Source organism: Pholis gunnellus, assembly GCF_910591455.1.
Source record: "Pholis gunnellus genome assembly, chromosome: 19".
NCBI lineage: Eukaryota > Metazoa > Chordata > Actinopteri > Perciformes > Pholidae > Pholis > Pholis gunnellus.
Genome location: NC_136546.1, coordinates 14,197,567 through 14,215,616, shown reverse-complemented (window position 1 = coordinate 14,215,616; position 18,050 = coordinate 14,197,567). Strand labels below are relative to the sequence as shown.

General features: G+C 41.8%; 2 protein-coding genes across 2 annotated transcripts; one reads left to right on the top strand and one right to left on the bottom strand.

Moving 5' to 3' along the window:
* Positions 1–7,027: 7,027 nt before the first annotated feature.
* On the bottom strand, positions 7,028–9,681 carry LOC306711132 (protein c-Fos; the record flags this gene model as incomplete). The annotated part of the gene is made up of 4 exons (XM_079179928.1): positions 7,028–7,930; positions 8,104–8,211; positions 8,781–8,996; positions 9,553–9,681. 4 exons carry the CDS (start codon positions 9,679–9,681, stop codon positions 7,220–7,222), a joined length of 1,164 nt encoding a protein of 387 aa, XP_079036054.1. The 3' UTR covers positions 7,028–7,219.
* A 4,314-nt stretch (positions 9,682–13,995) lies between these two features.
* Positions 13,996–16,398, top strand: fosab (v-fos FBJ murine osteosarcoma viral oncogene homolog Ab). Its single transcript, XM_079180817.1, has 4 exons — positions 13,996–14,250; positions 14,660–14,884; positions 14,978–15,085; positions 15,200–16,398. The coding sequence occupies exons 1-4, from the start codon at positions 14,116–14,118 to the stop codon at positions 15,884–15,886; spliced, it is 1,155 nt and encodes a 384-aa protein (XP_079036943.1). The 5' UTR covers positions 13,996–14,115; the 3' UTR covers positions 15,887–16,398.
* Positions 16,399–18,050: the final 1,652 nt, after the last annotated feature.

Genomic DNA, 18,050 nt, shown 5'->3' with positions numbered 1-18,050 from the left:
CCACGAAATTGTACTTAAGTAAGCTACAGAACTTAAATACATGTGCTTAAGTACAGTGGAGGATTGACTCTAGGACACTTTACCCTGCAGCACTATTCTATTATTAGTCTATATTAGATTTAAACGGCATTTAAATCCCTCTGAACACACTACTTGTGATCATTTATGGGGAGGGATGTGGCTTTAAGCCTGATTACTTTCAGAAGATGTTTAACTTGTTAAATGACTGCAAAACCTATAAGAATAAGGAAATTAGCCATTTTGGCTCCTACAGGGAATTTGGTTTGTCAACAGCCCATAATGGTTCAAGATGTCAAATGACTCTTTTAAGGATCAAATAAATTCACCAGCCAAATAAAATGTGCAGCCTCCAAGTGGCAAAAACAAACTAATTTAACACCCAGTATAGTTCCAACTCAAACATTTATTTCTGACAACAAGTTATGGTTTTATTTTCCAGTAAAGAAAAGCCAAAACTTCCTGTTTAATCAGGTTATTTACCTTTTAAAAAAAAACTAACTTTGTTTATACATGCAAAGACGACAAAATGAAAGTACAGAACTGCTATGAAAGATTTTCATTGGTTTTATTTCACTGTACCCCAAAGTCCTTTTGGCCTTCAAACTTGCATTCAGATGTTTGCAGAGATTTATTCCAAATGTGCCCATTACACATATTTGTAAGGCTGAAAGAGAATTACTTTCTCCTTTGCGTTTTCTCAGACAAACTCACAACGTGGAATTCGTATTATTTCAGGTGGTAGAGGAAGTTTAATGCCTAAGTAATGCAATAAATCCTGCAGGCTATTCGCACATGTAGCTTTAGCTGCTGTGAAACCCAATTTTATTTGCTCTCCCTAATAAAGCTGTGACTTGATTCACAACACATTAGAACTAAAACACACGTGCACAAAATCACGACTGAGTATTTCTGATGGTGGTCTCAGAAAGTTCCAGAAAACCTGAATCTGAATTCCTCCTCTGGCTGCTTCCCTCTAGTGTGAGCAGTTGTAACTACCTCCCACTGTTGTGCTCTTACAGAACTGGAATGTGTCTGTTTAAAGGGGCAGTCCTTAAGATTTCAGTCCTGGTTGATTTCTATTTGAGTGAGAACAATGGCATTGAGTTCAGAGTCTTGTTGTTAATACACAACATTCAAGTTTTCAGAATTGTGTGCAAAGTTTAAAAAAAAACATCTTTTGTTTGTATTCAATGGAGAAAAACGGTAATCGACCATTTTTTCCCTGGAAATGTCACCACAGACACGCAGTTAGTTAAAACTGCAAATATATAAATATTGCAAAACTGAACTGACATTTATTTAAATCTTCGAGATTGCCACTTTAAAACCCATCATAGGGACATTCATTTACTTTTAATGAACTGAAAACTAACCTTGGAAATATAATGCTGAATAGCTTCTCACTCGATCCGTCTTTCATTTTAATTTTGATGCTTAAAGTTGTGCATGACTGTAATGTATTGTGTGATGCAGCCATATATCATTTTAACCAAGAATAACCCATTCATCCTGTGCATCTTTCATTATGTCTCAGGTTATTATCATTACTTTTTTATTTTACACGATGCCATCTCAACTGTTCCACCTCGAACAAGCACATGAGTTATTAGAGGCTCACTAAAATACCCCACTCGGTTCCTTTTTTTAGACTCTAATTTGGTTCTGCTGTGATTTATGTCTCGCATCTGAGGGGAGGTCGGGGGGGGGGGGGGGGGGGGGGGGGGGGGGGGGGGGGGGGGGGGGGGGGGGGACTGTGCGTCACAGTCGCTCCTAACATAGATGACAAATTTTCAGGGGAGGCATTTGGGGTTAATAAAGCAGAACTGAGCCAACAGGCAGACAGATTTCATAAACAGGAAGGTCCTGGACGTCTGTAAGACAGTTCAGGGGTTTTCCCGTTTTGCAGGTGTAGACTTTCAGCTGGATTCCTCTGTGCCTGCAGGAAGGCAGCCGAGATGTCACTCAGTGCACGAACACATATGGTGCAGGCACATTTGGCACTGTAAGCTTTTAAGAGGGAATTGTCCCTGCCAAGAACAATAAGCTTTGATAATGGCACTGTGAAAAAAAAAGAAATATATATACCAGTCTGGATATGCAGCCAAAATATGCAGAGCATGTTAATTTGTTCGACAATAGCACCAAGTTGTGAATGTGTAAGAATCCACTGAAATCACGCACTGCTGTTTTTGTTCGGTGTTTGAAGCATGTAGTTCGTTTGCTGTATTTAAAAGTTCAGAATCATGTCTCATCATAATGTATCGAGATCCATCTTTTATTTTTCCAAGCTTCCAGAAAGTCTTTGCTTTAACAAATAACCTCCTGTGCACTTTTCACCATGCGGCCCAAATGATGAATGGAGACGGAGAGCAGCTTGTGGTTTTGCAGCTTTGCCAAACTCATGCAGAGTTCTTGCTGTTCGGGCGTCAGAAGTCAAGGTAAAAACAACGAAACAGCTTTTTGCACAACCAAGCATTATGTTTCTCTGTCTCTTTATTTATTCATTTTTAGACATTTCCACAAGTATTTGTAATAGTATTTGATGCTAAAACAACAGCTTCTTATTCATACTTTGCATTTCTGTTGGCTACTTGAAAAGGATGTAAACAAGTCATATTTTCTCATTTATTCACCCTGATTGAAATCTGTATGTTAAGTTTAAGTGTTTTTTCGTAGTATTATCCAATACCACATCTTTGGGAAGTACCCACAAAACCAGACACCTCCAGACACAATCCTGACTCATCGGCCACCACACTGCAGACAGTACAAACTTTATTTTTGCCACCACTCCATTGAGTTTTCTTCCTTCCTTCCTTTTTTCTTCATTCAAAATAATCTCAGACAGTTGTAGAACACGTCAAAATATGTCTAGTAATGTGTAAAGATGCAGGATATTTAAAACTCTAGGACAGACGTCCTGCAGTTTGCCATTTGCTGCGTTACCACAGAATGATATTCCCCCTTTTTCTGACAACCAAATGGTTCAGGAGCAAATCTGAGTTTATTCAGTGAACATCAAATCTTGCTGCTACTCCTGTGCATTAAACACATACACAGATAAGATACACGCCCTTCCTGATGGATTGATTTGTGACGCTGTAGCAGACTCCCATCGACTCCATTCACAATATCAAATCAATCACTTAATGCACCAATTGCGTGCTGGTGTTGACTTTAAACCCTCCCCCTCTTCATCTTCATCTCCCTCTCACAACACAAGGCTGCTGTTGTGAGCTCCCGTTTCCATTTGAGTCAAAGCTCCCATTGTTGTGCTGTCAGACATGGATTCACCAGTATCATAGCATCACAGTCTTTAAATAACACATTATTTGGTACAAAGAAATAGATTGTTTGCAGTTGTACATATCAATTATTTAATGGTATGATAGTCATGAAATAAAATGTTTTTTTCTAAATAAAGTATCAAATCAGATCTTTTTTCCCCTTCTATTATATCATTGAATATTCCTTCTACAGTTTGAATATTACAGTATTGTTTGGCTTCATGTTTGGATACCATCTTTACTGTTACAGCGTTGCTCACTCATAGCGTTAGTCATGTCAGGTGACCCAGTCTTCCCAAACCCGTATGACAGTGATTTATTCCTGTGAATATAGCACTTCCTTGGGAATATCACAGCAAGCAGGAAAGCAAGTGGTCAGGAGGTACACGAGGATGAGATAACAGAGGTGGAAACAGTGAGCACACAACAAATAATAGAAAGATAGGGATCTGTAACCAGGCAATGTGAGACATATTACAGACTGCTGGGAGTAATCTTATCCTGAAACATAAGGGCAGTAAGCAAACTTCTCCATGTTTTGCATCTTATCAATTAGAAAGGGCAAGCCGATGCTTTACGATGCACAATTCGTGTTTGTTCAAGGTGCTATATGTAGAAAAAACATGAAAACATACACGAGAATATAGGCTATGTGTACATAGACTGCCAGTATGACGAAACAAGAAGTATGGAGGCTTAGACTAAGCTCTACCAAATGGAAACTAAGAACTTACAGTTGTGCAGTGCGTCCATATTGATAAGTGTAGATTCAGGAGTAGGTCATCATATTTAACAGCCTATTGTTTTCACCTTGTGAGTCTGTGTCTGAGTCATCAGGGCAAAATGTGAACACTTCGCCAGGTGTTTATATGTCTGAGGACAGATTTCGTCACCGCAATTGAATCACAAACGTGCAGGATGCAGACACAACACTTTGCAGGTGTGTAGATCAAAATGACGATGGGTGTGGTCCGACCTAGTGCCCTGGAATAATCATGGGTAGGAGGTGGAGGTGGAGGTGGGGAAGGCGGAGTTATGATTTTAATTACATAAGGTCGCCAAACTGCATGAATGAATAACAAAGGTGAAAGTTGTCCTACCGTCACAGGTGCAACCAATGTAACAGAACAGTGAGAGAGAACACGCCCACACAATCCTGACAAGAGCTGTAAATCAGCTACAATAATGCAAACACATGCGCACTGTACTCGAGTATTTCCATTTTATAAAACTATGTTACCATTACCTTTTAGAGTGAAATAGTGCACTTTTTTATTTTGCTACATTTAAGTTAACTTAACAACCATAGTTACTAAATTATGACTAAATACATTCTATATGATCAGTTTATGAAATGCAATTCATTTATTTCAGAGTACTGCAGAGTACTTTCACTTTTTTCTACATTAAGCATTGTTCTTTTACTTGTGTACAATTCTGAATGTATGAGGTTCTACATTGTGATAGTGTTACTTTAACTAAAAGGTCTGAATACCTCATCCACCACTGCCACATTCTCCATAGTCCAAACCTTAGAATAACCCCGCACCCCCATCCCCATCCCCATCCCCACCCCCACCCCCACCCGTGCACGCTCACATCTCATGCAGTCAGGCTGCGGCTTGATGGTTGGTTGTGAACAACGTGATCTATGTGATATTTTACAACTCTGAAACAGGCTGTGGAGTTCATCACCCTGCTGGACACACAGAGTTTGATGGGACAAGTGGAGTGGACAACGTGTGAGTCAGTGAACATCAGATCTGTTGACAGGCCCATCCATCATCACTCTAAAATAGATGGGCACCCAGACATCACGCACACACACACACACGCACACACAGGCACACACAGGCTGAATACAATGAAGAGAAACTCAGTGGTTTGGTGCTCACGCCGTAGCTCCCCCTACTGACGGAAAAGAGAGACTGCACTACTCACATACACTCCTGTCACTCTCATTACTATACGGGAACATGGCAGATGTTGCAAAACGCACAGCAACGGCGCTCTGAGCCATTCGCACATGAATAAAATGGACTGATTGTGGTTGCATTAAGTGCATCCACTGACCGCTGCAGTGAGGACCGAAACCAAACAGGCTGTGGTCATTAAATGCCTCGTTTGCTCTTCCGAGAAAAGGCTTTTGGCACCGTTACATTTCTAATTACACCACTTTATCACCGCGCACGCGATACCCCGCTCTGTAATTTATGAGAACGTGTTGGTCTGTTTGCGATCAACAGCACTGCTGCTCGCTCCTGCTTCGAGCTTTTCCGGTAACATCCTCGGCCATCGAAATATGACACCCGTCGCCGTGGAAACAAAACAACTGCAATTACCCAAACATGGTCAACGGAAGTGATGCGAAACACTGCTACCGCGTGTTGACGTATCACGCACGCGCTGCTGCTGCTGCTGCTGAACCGGATTCCCTTGACCGTGACAATAGCGGAGCCGAGAACGAGCTATGAATAAATAATTAACCTGCTGTTTCTGCAGCTCCCACTCGTTTTAAACACGTTCCAGTCCCCGGTGGTCGCACTTTATGTAATCCTGAATCCAAAAATAGCCTCGCTGACATCTTTATGGACTCAGCTGAAAATAGTAATATTGCTGAGTTCACTCTTGGCCCTCTTCTTGGAGCAAATGAGTTAGTTGTATATAAAGATATCATAGGATATTATGCGTCATCTTTATTAGCAGATGGAGATGGAACGGTTGTCATGTTCAGGTTTCTATTTATTTTAAGCTCCTCTCATCCATGTTGGTTTATAAACTTGGTTTTGGTTTTATAGACATTCAAAGCTCTTTCTTGACCTTGGAAATACCAGTTGAGAAAACAACCACGAGGTCTATTAAGTAGCTGTTCTGGAGCTTTCGACCATATCTCCTAATCTTTATTGAAGTTTGCTCATAGTTGATGACCAAATTTCCTTTTTTCCCTCAATCACTCAAGGTCTTCTTGTCCCTGAAGCTCAGTATCAAAATTAATTGTCAACCTTTGAAAACACAGTCCAGAAAACATCTTACCACAAGGTCCATTTAGTCCGCTGTTTGGAGCTTTCGATCTTATTACATGATCTTCCTCAGCAAATGAAGAGACCAACACTTCAACGACAAGAAGCCATTAAAAATGCTCCGACAATGAGGACATTTGAACATCTTTAATTCCGCTGAGCTCCGTCTGCTGATGAAGATGATAGAAAGCTCCAGAACAGTTAATAAAAACCTGTGGTGAGAATGTTTATTCAAATGAATGTTCCTGAATACTGAATGATAAAAAAAAAAAACAGCAAGACATTGCTTGTGGATGTCTTATTTTATTTCCAGCGTTATACAATTTCTGCATCTGATCATTTTTGATAAGTAAAAAAATAAACTATGTCATAAAATACATCTTGATAAAATACATGACATGATCTTTTTTTTATTTTTTATATGGAAAAACTTGAAAGGAAATGTTAGGGGACACCTTACAGCAAGATGTGACACCTATACACTACACTTTAGTAACCCTGCTATTTTCACTTGTTACAACACAACTTTGTCAACAGTATTACGCATACGTTAGGCTATTGAGCATGATCTAACTTCACATCACATTTAAAAAACACAAGATACCACCTCTTCTTGGAATACAGATGACTTGTATTTGCATGCATTTGTGTTACCAGGGCAAAGTCTCACCTCAGAGAATCGCACCCGCAATATATGGAAGAAGTCAAACCCTGTTACAGTCACAGAAAACATGTCATGTACACAACCTTTGATGTTAGGATTTATACAACATCAAAACTCACACTACAAAACGTTGTTTTTAAGAGAGAGAGAGAGAGAGAGAGAGAGAGATCATAGCTTGCCGGCTGGTTAGAATACAATAACGGTATCGTTGCATAACTTCTTTGCATTCACAAGGCCAGGAGTGTTGGAGAGTTAAGATTATCTTTCATTAACTCAGACGCACCAAGGCTGCCTTTGAGGCTCTCAAAGCCCTCAGCCAAGGAATCAATCTCAGAGTAATTAAAGGAAAACACCGTGCGGTAATTGCTACAAGTGGGACTGGAAGACATGACTGGTGTGCTCAAAGACTCGAGGTCGTTTGCCACAGACTTGTAAAGCGTTTCCCAGTCTGAGAGGCAGAAGGGGCTGCTCAGGTCTATGTCGGGGACGGATGCAGCCATCTCTGGAGTCACCGCCATCTCTAGGCTGGGCACCAAGTCATCCAGGTCATCTCCTTTTAGGTCCTCCAGAGCCTCCTCTTCTGCACTCGAGCACAGGAGGATGTTGGAGTTCCCCAAAATGGCTGCAGCAGGGATGCAAGGGACACTGTCCATGTCCTGACCAATGGAGGCTTCTTCGATGTCTGTGTTGCTTTCCAGGGGTTTTCCATCCTCTAAGATGGACAGCAGCTGTGGGGAGGCCGGAGGATCCTGCAGCATGGTGCTAACATCATCTTCTTTATCCTCCTCCTCCTCCTCCTCCTCCTCACCGTCATTTGCAGGGAGTTTGCAGGATGGTTTGTGGGAGACTAAGACCTGCTCCAGTCTCTCCTTCTCCTTCAGCAGGTCAGCTATCTCCATCTGGAGGGCAGACTTCTCGTCTTCGAGCTGGTCCGTTTCCTGAGGTGAGGCGGGATACAATCGGATAAAAGACTTGGCATGAGGGAGGCATGAAAACATTGCCCGTGTGTATGTGCTCCTGTTATTTGTAATGACTGGTGACATACAGTGTCCTCAGCTCCTGAAGAGCACGTGCTGTTTGGATATATGATTAAGTAAAACAGCATACTTACAGCTTGCAGAGTGTCTATCAGCTCCCTCCGTCTGTTGCGACACTTTGCTGCAGCGATTTTGTTCCTCTCCCTCCTGATCCTCCTCCTTTCCTCCTCCTCTTTGGAAGGCTAAAATCAATCAGGGAAAAAAAGCCCATTTAAATGCGCTTCCTGCTGAGTTTTGCCATATCAGCAGTTGGCTCTCCGGCACCATTTCACTTGCCAACAGAAGAAGAAGAAGAAGAAAAATCGTCCTTGCAGTGTGTGCTGGGAATACTGATCTGGTCGGTGCAGACTCTCTTCCAGTTCAGGCGTTAAAATGCTGCACCACTGGCACGGTCTAGTCGAACACGTGAACGCGCACTTCTATGCAATTTCCCATTCATAAACAGCGCTGTGCTCGTTACCCCAAAAGTAATTACTCGCTGCACCAATTAGAGGTAATCAAATCACCTGATGTGCTACTCCCTGCAGTCATTTATTTGCACTATAGTCGCTACGTTAATTTTCCTTTAACCATCAAAAACAATTGCGTCTTGTTGAAAATATCGCGATAACTGCATTTTCATATTAACCTCTTAGTGGAAAGGAGTCGCGGTGAGGAATATGATATGGATTGATTGATTGGCTACCTGTAACGTTATATCTGAACTGACATTTCCTCACCCCCCTCCTCCCCATCCTGTTTTCTTGCATACCTTGTCTTTCAGTCCTTTCCTGTTGGAGGGCTTTGCCTTGTTTGCACCTGCCGGGCAAGACGACTGGGTCGAGCCGCGAGTTTTAGCCTTTGCACGGCCGGACGACGGAGAGACAGATGTGATGACTGTCGGCTGCACCATCCACCTTAGATCCGGAGAGGTTGAGATCGCAGTCACAGTCGGAACAAAGGAGTCTGCTGCACTGGTCTCAGCATCCTGGAAAAATTAAAAAAAACACATTACAGAGATATGCATATCTGATTAGTGACAAACCACGTTCGTGGCTGACCTTTTAGATGTGCTTAAATGGTACATCAATCATTTGGCTGAGGAATGCCAAAAAATAAAAAAATACCAAATCAATACAGTCTACGAATCTATCAAAATCAGATGCATTCCTCATCATCACGTCCTAATCACTCGTTGTCATCATCATCACTCTAAAATGAAAGGTCACGACCAAGACAGGTCTGTGTTAAGGTATATGACAAACAATATCTCTGAAATAACACTGAACATTGCGCTGTTTTTGCGGATTATCTATAGCTGCATGGCGCCTATAGAGATTGCCTATGTGTTTGTAATCATTCCCAGCACTGGACAGTATTCCTGTTAAAGGAAATGATGTCTGTGAGATGTTCTCGGGTATGTGTGAACATCTTTTTCCATAGTCGCCTTTTCCGACCTATATTATTAGCTTTATGCGTGAATCCATGATCCATGATCCTGCAATATGAGGGATTATTTTTGGGATGATCAGATCCGCTTCTACCTTGGTGCTGTCCACTGATGATGAAAGCGAGTCAGGAGGATGCTGGCTGCACCCAGGGGTGTCCCCGCCAGGCGATGCTGTGCTACAGCTGGACGATGAGTCGAACTCAGTGCTGGAGTCTGGATGCATGTTCTCGTCTAAAATCACTGCATAAAAAAAAGATAGAACAGTCTATCAAACCTAAAGTAGAAAAACTCACACCTAAACCACTACTTATATTCCATTTGCCGGGTTCATAAATGGTAACTGTGCAGATATAGTGGAGAGGCCCTCCTTTTATAGTGAGCTGGAATTTTATGAATGAAATCTGTTTGGTGAGACCGAACCATCGCACAGAGGGAGAGGCAAGAGGGGGGAAAAAGGGGGCGGATGTTTTTTAATTCAACTTATACATCCGTGGAATGTTTGAACAAGAATATTCGGAACCATTTCAACTTTACTTGTTCTATTAACTCGCATATCGAAACATATCAAGCATAGCCTATTTTAAGTGACACCCCCGCCTGCTTGAGGTGCCCATCGTCATGAATGAACTCAGCTACGTCATTTCATGTATGCAGCATCTGCATCATATATACATTATGTTCCCTATACGTCCACATATGTTCACGAGACATATCCTAATTATTTTTGGCGCAGTCAAGGAAACAGAATGTTCTTGCAGGAGGAAAGAGGTGATGACAATGCAATATATTAAAATACAGTTCTTAAATACAGTCGGTCTATGTCCCCTCCGATTATCCATAATTGGAACACTGATGTACTACAATAAAACTGCTGCCCCATCACATCATTTAGACCAATATTGTGAATCCCAGCATGATTTAATTAATGCACACAGCTTCCAGCACACCGGCTGATTATGTATGAGCTGTTAAAAAGAAGTGTCATCCATATATCACACTGCCTTTTTTTCTTCTTCACCTGTCTCTGCATATGAAAAGAGCTCCAGCAACAGAATTGTCGCCGTAGTAAAGCAGCCAATCGCCGAATGGACCGACCGAGCCATATATGGTGTTTCCGGTGAGACAGGGGCGCGCTGTGGTGCACAGAGAGAGCGCGCAGACGGACGTGTTGGCTGTGTGTGTGGCCCACTCACTCACAGTCACAAAAGAAAGTGAAACATGCCCTGATCGTCACACATTGTACCTGATGACAGCGTCATTGTGCTACTTTTAGGACAAGAAGACGAGAGCAAACCCCTGCACTTAACCAGGCTATATATAAGACAATAGCATCCTTGTCATATGAGAACATGAATGCAATTATTAATCATAGTAACATCTATTGGTTTATTGCAGAGGGTTAAACATGTAGGGCCTCTACTTATATGCGATTCATTTCGTGGATGCATTTATTTATTTTGCAATTTCCGTTCTTTCACTTCGACCCCGATCTGATCGGTGTTGATGCGTTTTATTGGCACCAGTTATGTAATCGTTATTCCCGCACAGTCTAATTCAGGTCCTAAGGATTGTATAGGCTGGATATTTTATTTAGGTTTCAGATGACCTGACAGATCACTGAAGTGAAAGCGATAGTTGGCGAACAGAGGGGGGCCTCTTCCCAGCTCGGAGGGGCATGCGCTCTCGTCTGCTTCCCGGCAGGCACAGCCCCCCTTTCAGGGCTCACTTCCCGGCACATCATTAGGTGGTCGGCTTGAGCCCATTCAATCGCCCGGCGGCTCAAGACCGGAAGGGTTGAAAGGTCGGGCATAGCTGCAGACACCCCTCACTATAGGCTACAGCTCAAAGGCTTGTTTTCATCAAAGCAAGTTGAGCGTGAACGTGCAGAGACCGGAGTTTATTTTTAGACTCGGTGACATCAGTTCATGTAAATTAAGCAAATAGATAATTGCTCCTGTGAATTACCCCTCTGCTGACGCTAAGCAGGCCTAATGGAACTCAAATGAAATGTCACAGAGATTTTATTTTTCATTTTAATCAATCCGTTATAAAAAATAAAATAAAAACAATAAATAAGGTAGCAATTTAGAGTGTGTAACTCAAAAAGCTATCTCATCCAATTAACCATTATCTGTGTTGCTACAAGCTAATTGACTTATTTTATTATTTTCTTTAGATTATTATTATTATGGTCAGTAATTAGGCCTACATTATTATATTCACCAAAGTAACGTAACACATATTTTATTTATTGGCTCTAATCTACCTCTAAATAACTAAAAACATTGTTCTAAACTTGCTGCTGCTCCTGCCAACCAGTCAAACAAAATACTCCAACAATCCACCAGGTAGCTTGTTTGGTGTCTGAGAGCCACAACACAGACAGAGCTCTCACTCTGACGACGTTTCCTGGTACCACAAACGTCACCGCGTGTTGCAATATGACGCGGAAGAGCCGGTTTTGTGTTTTCTTTGCGGAGTGATCCGTCGTCACAACACAAACGATCGTTGTTGCTATGCAAAAACGAGGACGTCACTGACGTTAAGGGGTGGAGTGTTGCTGTGACAACCAGGAATGTTCAACAAAACACGAGCGCGCGCGAAACAAAACATTAATTGCTGTAACCTAAACCCATGCCCTTTGACACAGTAACACTTTTATCAAAACTTTTGATAGAAGTGTCATCAAAAGCAAAAAAGTAGTTTATAATTTCCCTACTTTATTATATATTTTTTAAATAGCCAGCCTGTAGCCTATTGTTTGATAAAGAGGGTCATTCCCTGAATGACCCCTTATAATGCAAAGGAGGAGAGGAAAGCTTAACGCAACTTTTGTGAATTGTGGCCCATTCGTAACTTTTTAAAATGCTTAGTCAACAGAAAACTACCAGCAAGATGCTGACACGACTAAAACTGTGTTCTATTGGCCTACTTTTCTTCTAGGGGCTTTTTAACATAACTGCATGAAAACATATTGTAAAGCGGTCATTAAGTTAAACACTTTATCTGAAGAAATAAAGTCCGAATGTTAACTTAAGTGTCAAAGTTGCATTTTAGGGATTCGGCTTGTGATACAAATCATGAGGATTCCCTCTGCCACAGTATAAGGGAAGACCTTTATGCTCACCTGGAAGCACCTGAGAAAAAACCAACTGCTGTCGTGCTAAAGTACACATAACAAACCAGTTATCAGCTTGCTCTGCAACTAAACACACCCATGGATTGCACACAAAAGGTACAAGCAGCGCCTGCGGCAAGAGTACACATGCAGTCAACTGTGCTGTGACATGTACTAATGATGTTCTTGGCATATGTTTAGATAGTTGATTTGAATTGCATCCAAACTTTGCACTTTGCCTTATTCCATTCAACTAAACGCATTTCTTTGCAACTAGAAAATAAGATTCTCAAATAATAACATTAAAACTAAGCTTTGAAAGGTTGAAAGTAAGTTCTGTAAGTGAAAACTATGGTTTTTAAAACTGAAATAATAGAAATCTAACATCTGAATTCAAACAATCTGAAATAACACGCTTTCCTTTTACAATGTCAGAATCTTTTTAAAACTTGCTTTGCAGACATTTTTAGTAGATGTCATGGGGCTTTGAGCATGTACACAGCCTGTCAGTGTGACATAGAGAGTGTGAGGTTGTACCATTATATTCAATGAGGACATGTGTTAGTTATTTATATGACAAACTCTAAACTCTGCTATGACTGGGGAGTTTCACATGAGAGCAGCAGGCAGCTGAGTTGAGTTGGTGGATCTCTGTATCTAAGAGATCTAACACAAGCACGTACCTGATTGATGCAAGAGTTTCTCCAACCACAACTTCTTAATGAAAGTGTAAAATGTATTTTGTTTTTCCACATGCTATACCATGTCAGGGCGCTATTAAAAAAAAGAAAACAAAATAAGACTGCTATATACATTATTGATATATAATAGTTTAATAACTATTCGAATTGACAGTGTTGAAAATGTACCAGCATTTTTTATTTTTTTTGGTACTCTCAGTTCAGAACAGACAAATCTGCATGTTAAAATGAATGTTTGATGTACTTTGTTGTGTAGGATGTACTTTAGATGACCATTATCCCACTTATTCAGTTTTCACAACAGCCGTTGTGTTTGTTGTGTTACATAACGTCATGTCGCTGTCGGCCAATCTCAGACGCTGTGTTTCCCAGCAAGGTCCGCCCCTTTACAGGATGCACCATATTAGGAAAATGACGTTTCGGGGATCCCGTTCTGGAATATTCCATTTCTTGAGGGTGAGTTTAAAAGAATATTTCTAAATGTTACTTTTTAACTTTAAACAGCACAAATTGTCATTGTATAATCAACTTTATGTGTGATAAAACGACGTAAAAGCAGTATGTGGCGTCTCTGCAGCGTTGTTATGTGAGTGTGTTGATGTTTTTTCCTCCACTGTCTCGGGTAGAGAGCACTCCCCTTTGCCCTACGTCATTCATTCTCAGGCTATAAAGCCGCTCCGAGTTCTCATAGTTGGCACTCAAACTTTCAGTAGAATAACGACTACAAGAGCAAATATATCAGGAGTGGAATTTGAAAGTTTCTCCCAAACCTACGAAAGCATTTCCTCAACTTTACATTTGTCTGGATCTCCCTACTTGTCTTTTTTTTTGGGGAAAGATGATGTTTACCACTTTCAACACGGAGTGCGACTCCTCCTCTCGCTGCAGCACCGCTTCTCCGTCCGGAGACAATCTGGGATACTACCCGTCACCAGCGGGATCTTACTCCAGCATGGGATCTCCCCAGTCTCAGGTATGTCCAGTCAAATATTACAATTATTATTTTATAAGAATGTAAAGCAATGTGATATTCACTTGTATTTATTTCCGTGTAACTTGGAAATATACCGCTCACATTAGCCCTTACCAAACTACTCCCATAAAGCTTAAACTTAAGATTTAAAATAATAATGTTAAGCTGACTGACAAATAGCAGTAGCCTATGCCGAGTGGTGCTTGAAACAGCCTATTGATCTGCGCTGCACACACTTCGAGGCGCGCTTCATTCATCCACCTGGAATCCCCATAGAGAGAATGTAACGTCATAGTTGACATCATATGGATATTTTTAAACCACCCGTCTTTTTATAGACCATCCAGCAATGCTGCATCCTGAAAGTATACCAAATGTGCTCATGATCCTTTTGCTTCCTTACCTACAGGACTTCACTGACCTGACAGCATCAAGTGCCTCCTTCATCCCCACCGTCACAGCTATTTCGACAAGCGAGGATCTGCAGTGGATGGTCCATCCTTTGATCTCCTCAGTGGCCCCTTCTCACAGACCTCCCCCCTACAGCTCCAGCCCCAGCTCTGCATACTCCAGACCAGGCATGAGGTCTGCATCCAGGGTGCATAACTCTAACAAGAGGAGCAGAATGGAACAGGTAATTATCATTTGCCCATAAGTGTTATACATAACTCTTAGTAACAATCATCACAGAGCTGGAGGCTTAACTTTTTCTTGTGTTAATGTGCAGGTGACACCTGAGGAGGAAGAGAAGAAAAGAGTTCGCAGAGAGAGAAACAAGCAGGCAGCAGCAAAATGCCGCAACAGGAGGAGAGAGCTTACAGACACTCTGCAAGCTGTAAGTATGCCACAGATTTACCACCATTCGTCAAAATGTGTTTCTCGCCACAGCTAATAGCAGTGTTATCCAACAGCCAAGCCTAATGCCACTTCCTCTATTTCTTTCCTGCAGGAAACCGATGAGCTCGAGGATGAGAAGTCCAGCCTTCATAACGATATTGCTAATCTCCTGAAGGAGAAGGAAAGGCTTGAGTTTATTCTGGCTGCCCATCAACCCATCTGCAAAATCCCCTCAGAGCTGGACACCGACTTCTCCTTGGTGTCCCTTTCTTCTGCCCACCCCTTTCTCTCCACCTCGGTGTCCTCCCAGCCACAGACCACCATCCCAAAGGCAACCACTATCACTTCCAGCCAGCCAACCTTCACCTCAACCTCCAACTCCATCTTCTCCAGCAGCAGCAGCAGCAGCAGCTCCATCCTCTCCACCGCCACCATCTCCAGCAGAGCGGTCAAGATGACAGACCTGGACTCCTCCGTCCTGGAGGAGTCTCTGGATCTGCTGGCAAAGACGGAGATGGAGACGGCGCGGTCGGTGCCAGAGGTGGACCTGTCCAACTCCCTCTACACAACTCAGGACTGGGAGCCCCTTCACGCCTCAGCCAACAACAATGACTTTGAGCCCCTGTGCACGCCCGTGGTGACCTGCACACCAGCCGGCACCACCTACACATCTTCTTTTGTGTTCACCTTCCCAGAGGCAGAGACCTTCCCCACTTGTGGCAGCGCCCACAGGAGAGGAAGCAGCAGCAACGACCACTCCTCTGATTCCCTCAGCTCCCCAACCCTGCTGGCCCTTTAAAGACTCTTCCAACAACAATAGTACTTCCTATCAAGCACATTTACTTGATGTATGAGATCAATGTGCAGATCACAGGGCTGTTGAATGGACTTTTACCAGGAAGCAAATTATTTTTGATTTTATTTGCCTTTATCGATACTTGCATATTACACCGATGTAGCAAGTTAAAAAGCATGTTTCAAATAATACCAACTAGTCGTTTATTGAGTTCATATATGATTTATTGGTGCTAGATAACAAAACGTGTTGTAGTGTTGATGTGTTCAGAGCAATAGTTATTATTGATCCAGTTTGTTTTCTGGTTAATGGAATGTGAGAGTAATTGTGAACTGTTTGTGAAAAAAAACCTTAAAACTGACGTGTTTTGTCTTAACCATGATGGTCTGAGTGGTCTATGAAGTTTTCTGTGAAAACATTAGTGGTTTTAATTTATGAAATTTAAATTTATTTTTTTACAGAGAGAGTAAAGATGAATGTTGTTTGTAAGATATGTAAATAAAAGATAGTGCTATTTAAATTCAATACTCTGTGTGGTTGAATCTGTGGCGCTCTCCTTATTATATGCACTCACATACAAAAACATGTTCTCTGGGGGGAGATAGGATGGCAGTGCTATTCAACAGACAATTAAAATAGTGCCTAAAATTAGCCTCCATAAGGGATCGCAGTCTTTTTCCTGCATCTCCACTGGTTCTATTTATTGTTCCGTCTGTTGCCAAGGTTAACTACACGTCAGGGCTCCTACGTCAGTGCGTCCTTTCCATTTTTTCAATTTCGCAAACATAGCGCGATGACGTCGAATACTTCCGTGCCCAAATATAGAACGCTACTAAGATCCGCTGCTGTCTGCTGCTGCTTCGTGCCAGCAGAATGGAGACGGGCTTTTTCCACTGAAACACATACCTCTAAGGATCCATCTCTGGGTTTCGTCTTTAGAGAAATCTGATTTGCTTATTGGATTATAGAAAAGAGGAAAACGCCAGGCAATACTTCCCCAAACGAAAAGATATGCGTTTCTTATGTGCTCAGCTCGCTGCAAGACAACCGCTGCACACACGTATGGTTACACAAGACAACTCGCCATGTAGGATCCGAGAGCAACGTTTTAACCACGATCTACACTGGTGTACTTTATTCTGTTCTCTCGGAAGGTCGCAAACAATATCACTTCCCACAGTCAAAGACACACATGTGAGTTACAGCACAATGCAAGAAAAGAGTGCTCAGAAATAATGTATAAATGCACAGACAGCAGTTTGAAATAATCCCTCTTTAGCTGAGTTTTTTTTCTTTTCTTTTTAGCAAGTGGTCTGGGTCATGCAGACAGCTGGATATGAAGTGCAAATTGGTGGGTTTATTCAGCCTGTTCGAACTCTTCACTCCCACGAACAGACACTAAAAGCACCTCTTTGAAAAGGACAGCTGGGTCAAACCTAATACTGATGTGCCATGAAGGATGAGTGGGTCACATGGTGATGAAAACATTTGCTAATTATGTAGCATATTATCTTTTTCTCTATTGGTTGTTGGTGAAGTAACAGTGACGGTCTGCTGGCAGACAGTGATATAAAGACCCCCCTGTCAGCTATCTCCTGACTGAAAAGTCCTATGTGTTGTTTTTACCAGAAACACAACTGACTCAAGATGTGCTATTATGAACACAGACCTTTTTACCTCAGTATCACTGTCTTAATCTTTAAGTTTCCATATAATTTAGAACACGTGGGTGCTCTGGCTCTGTATACACTAATGTAATCTATCTTTCCTCAACAGAAAACTGGTTTTCAGAAGGCCAAACATGAAGGCAGTAAATCCATCACTAACATAAACAATGGTCAGTGATTTATTCTAATTTAAATAAAACTAGTGATCATGAGGTCAAACTACCTGATGAAGTTTCCATTATCATATCAGGTGAGTTAGCAATTTCATTTTACTGTTACACAGTTTGTCATCAGATCTTTCTTATACCACTCCCTTTCTTGTAATTATTTCACGTCACTTGCTCATTTCACCTTTAATCGATAATTCACCACAAGAAGAATCATTGGAAGGCAGATTGCTAAATGGCTTTGCACAGGAAACGCGGGGTGTGCTTATGTGAAGGACTTGGTGGGGTGGAAGACTACCATCGCACAATAACTAACTTACTCTGACGTGTGTT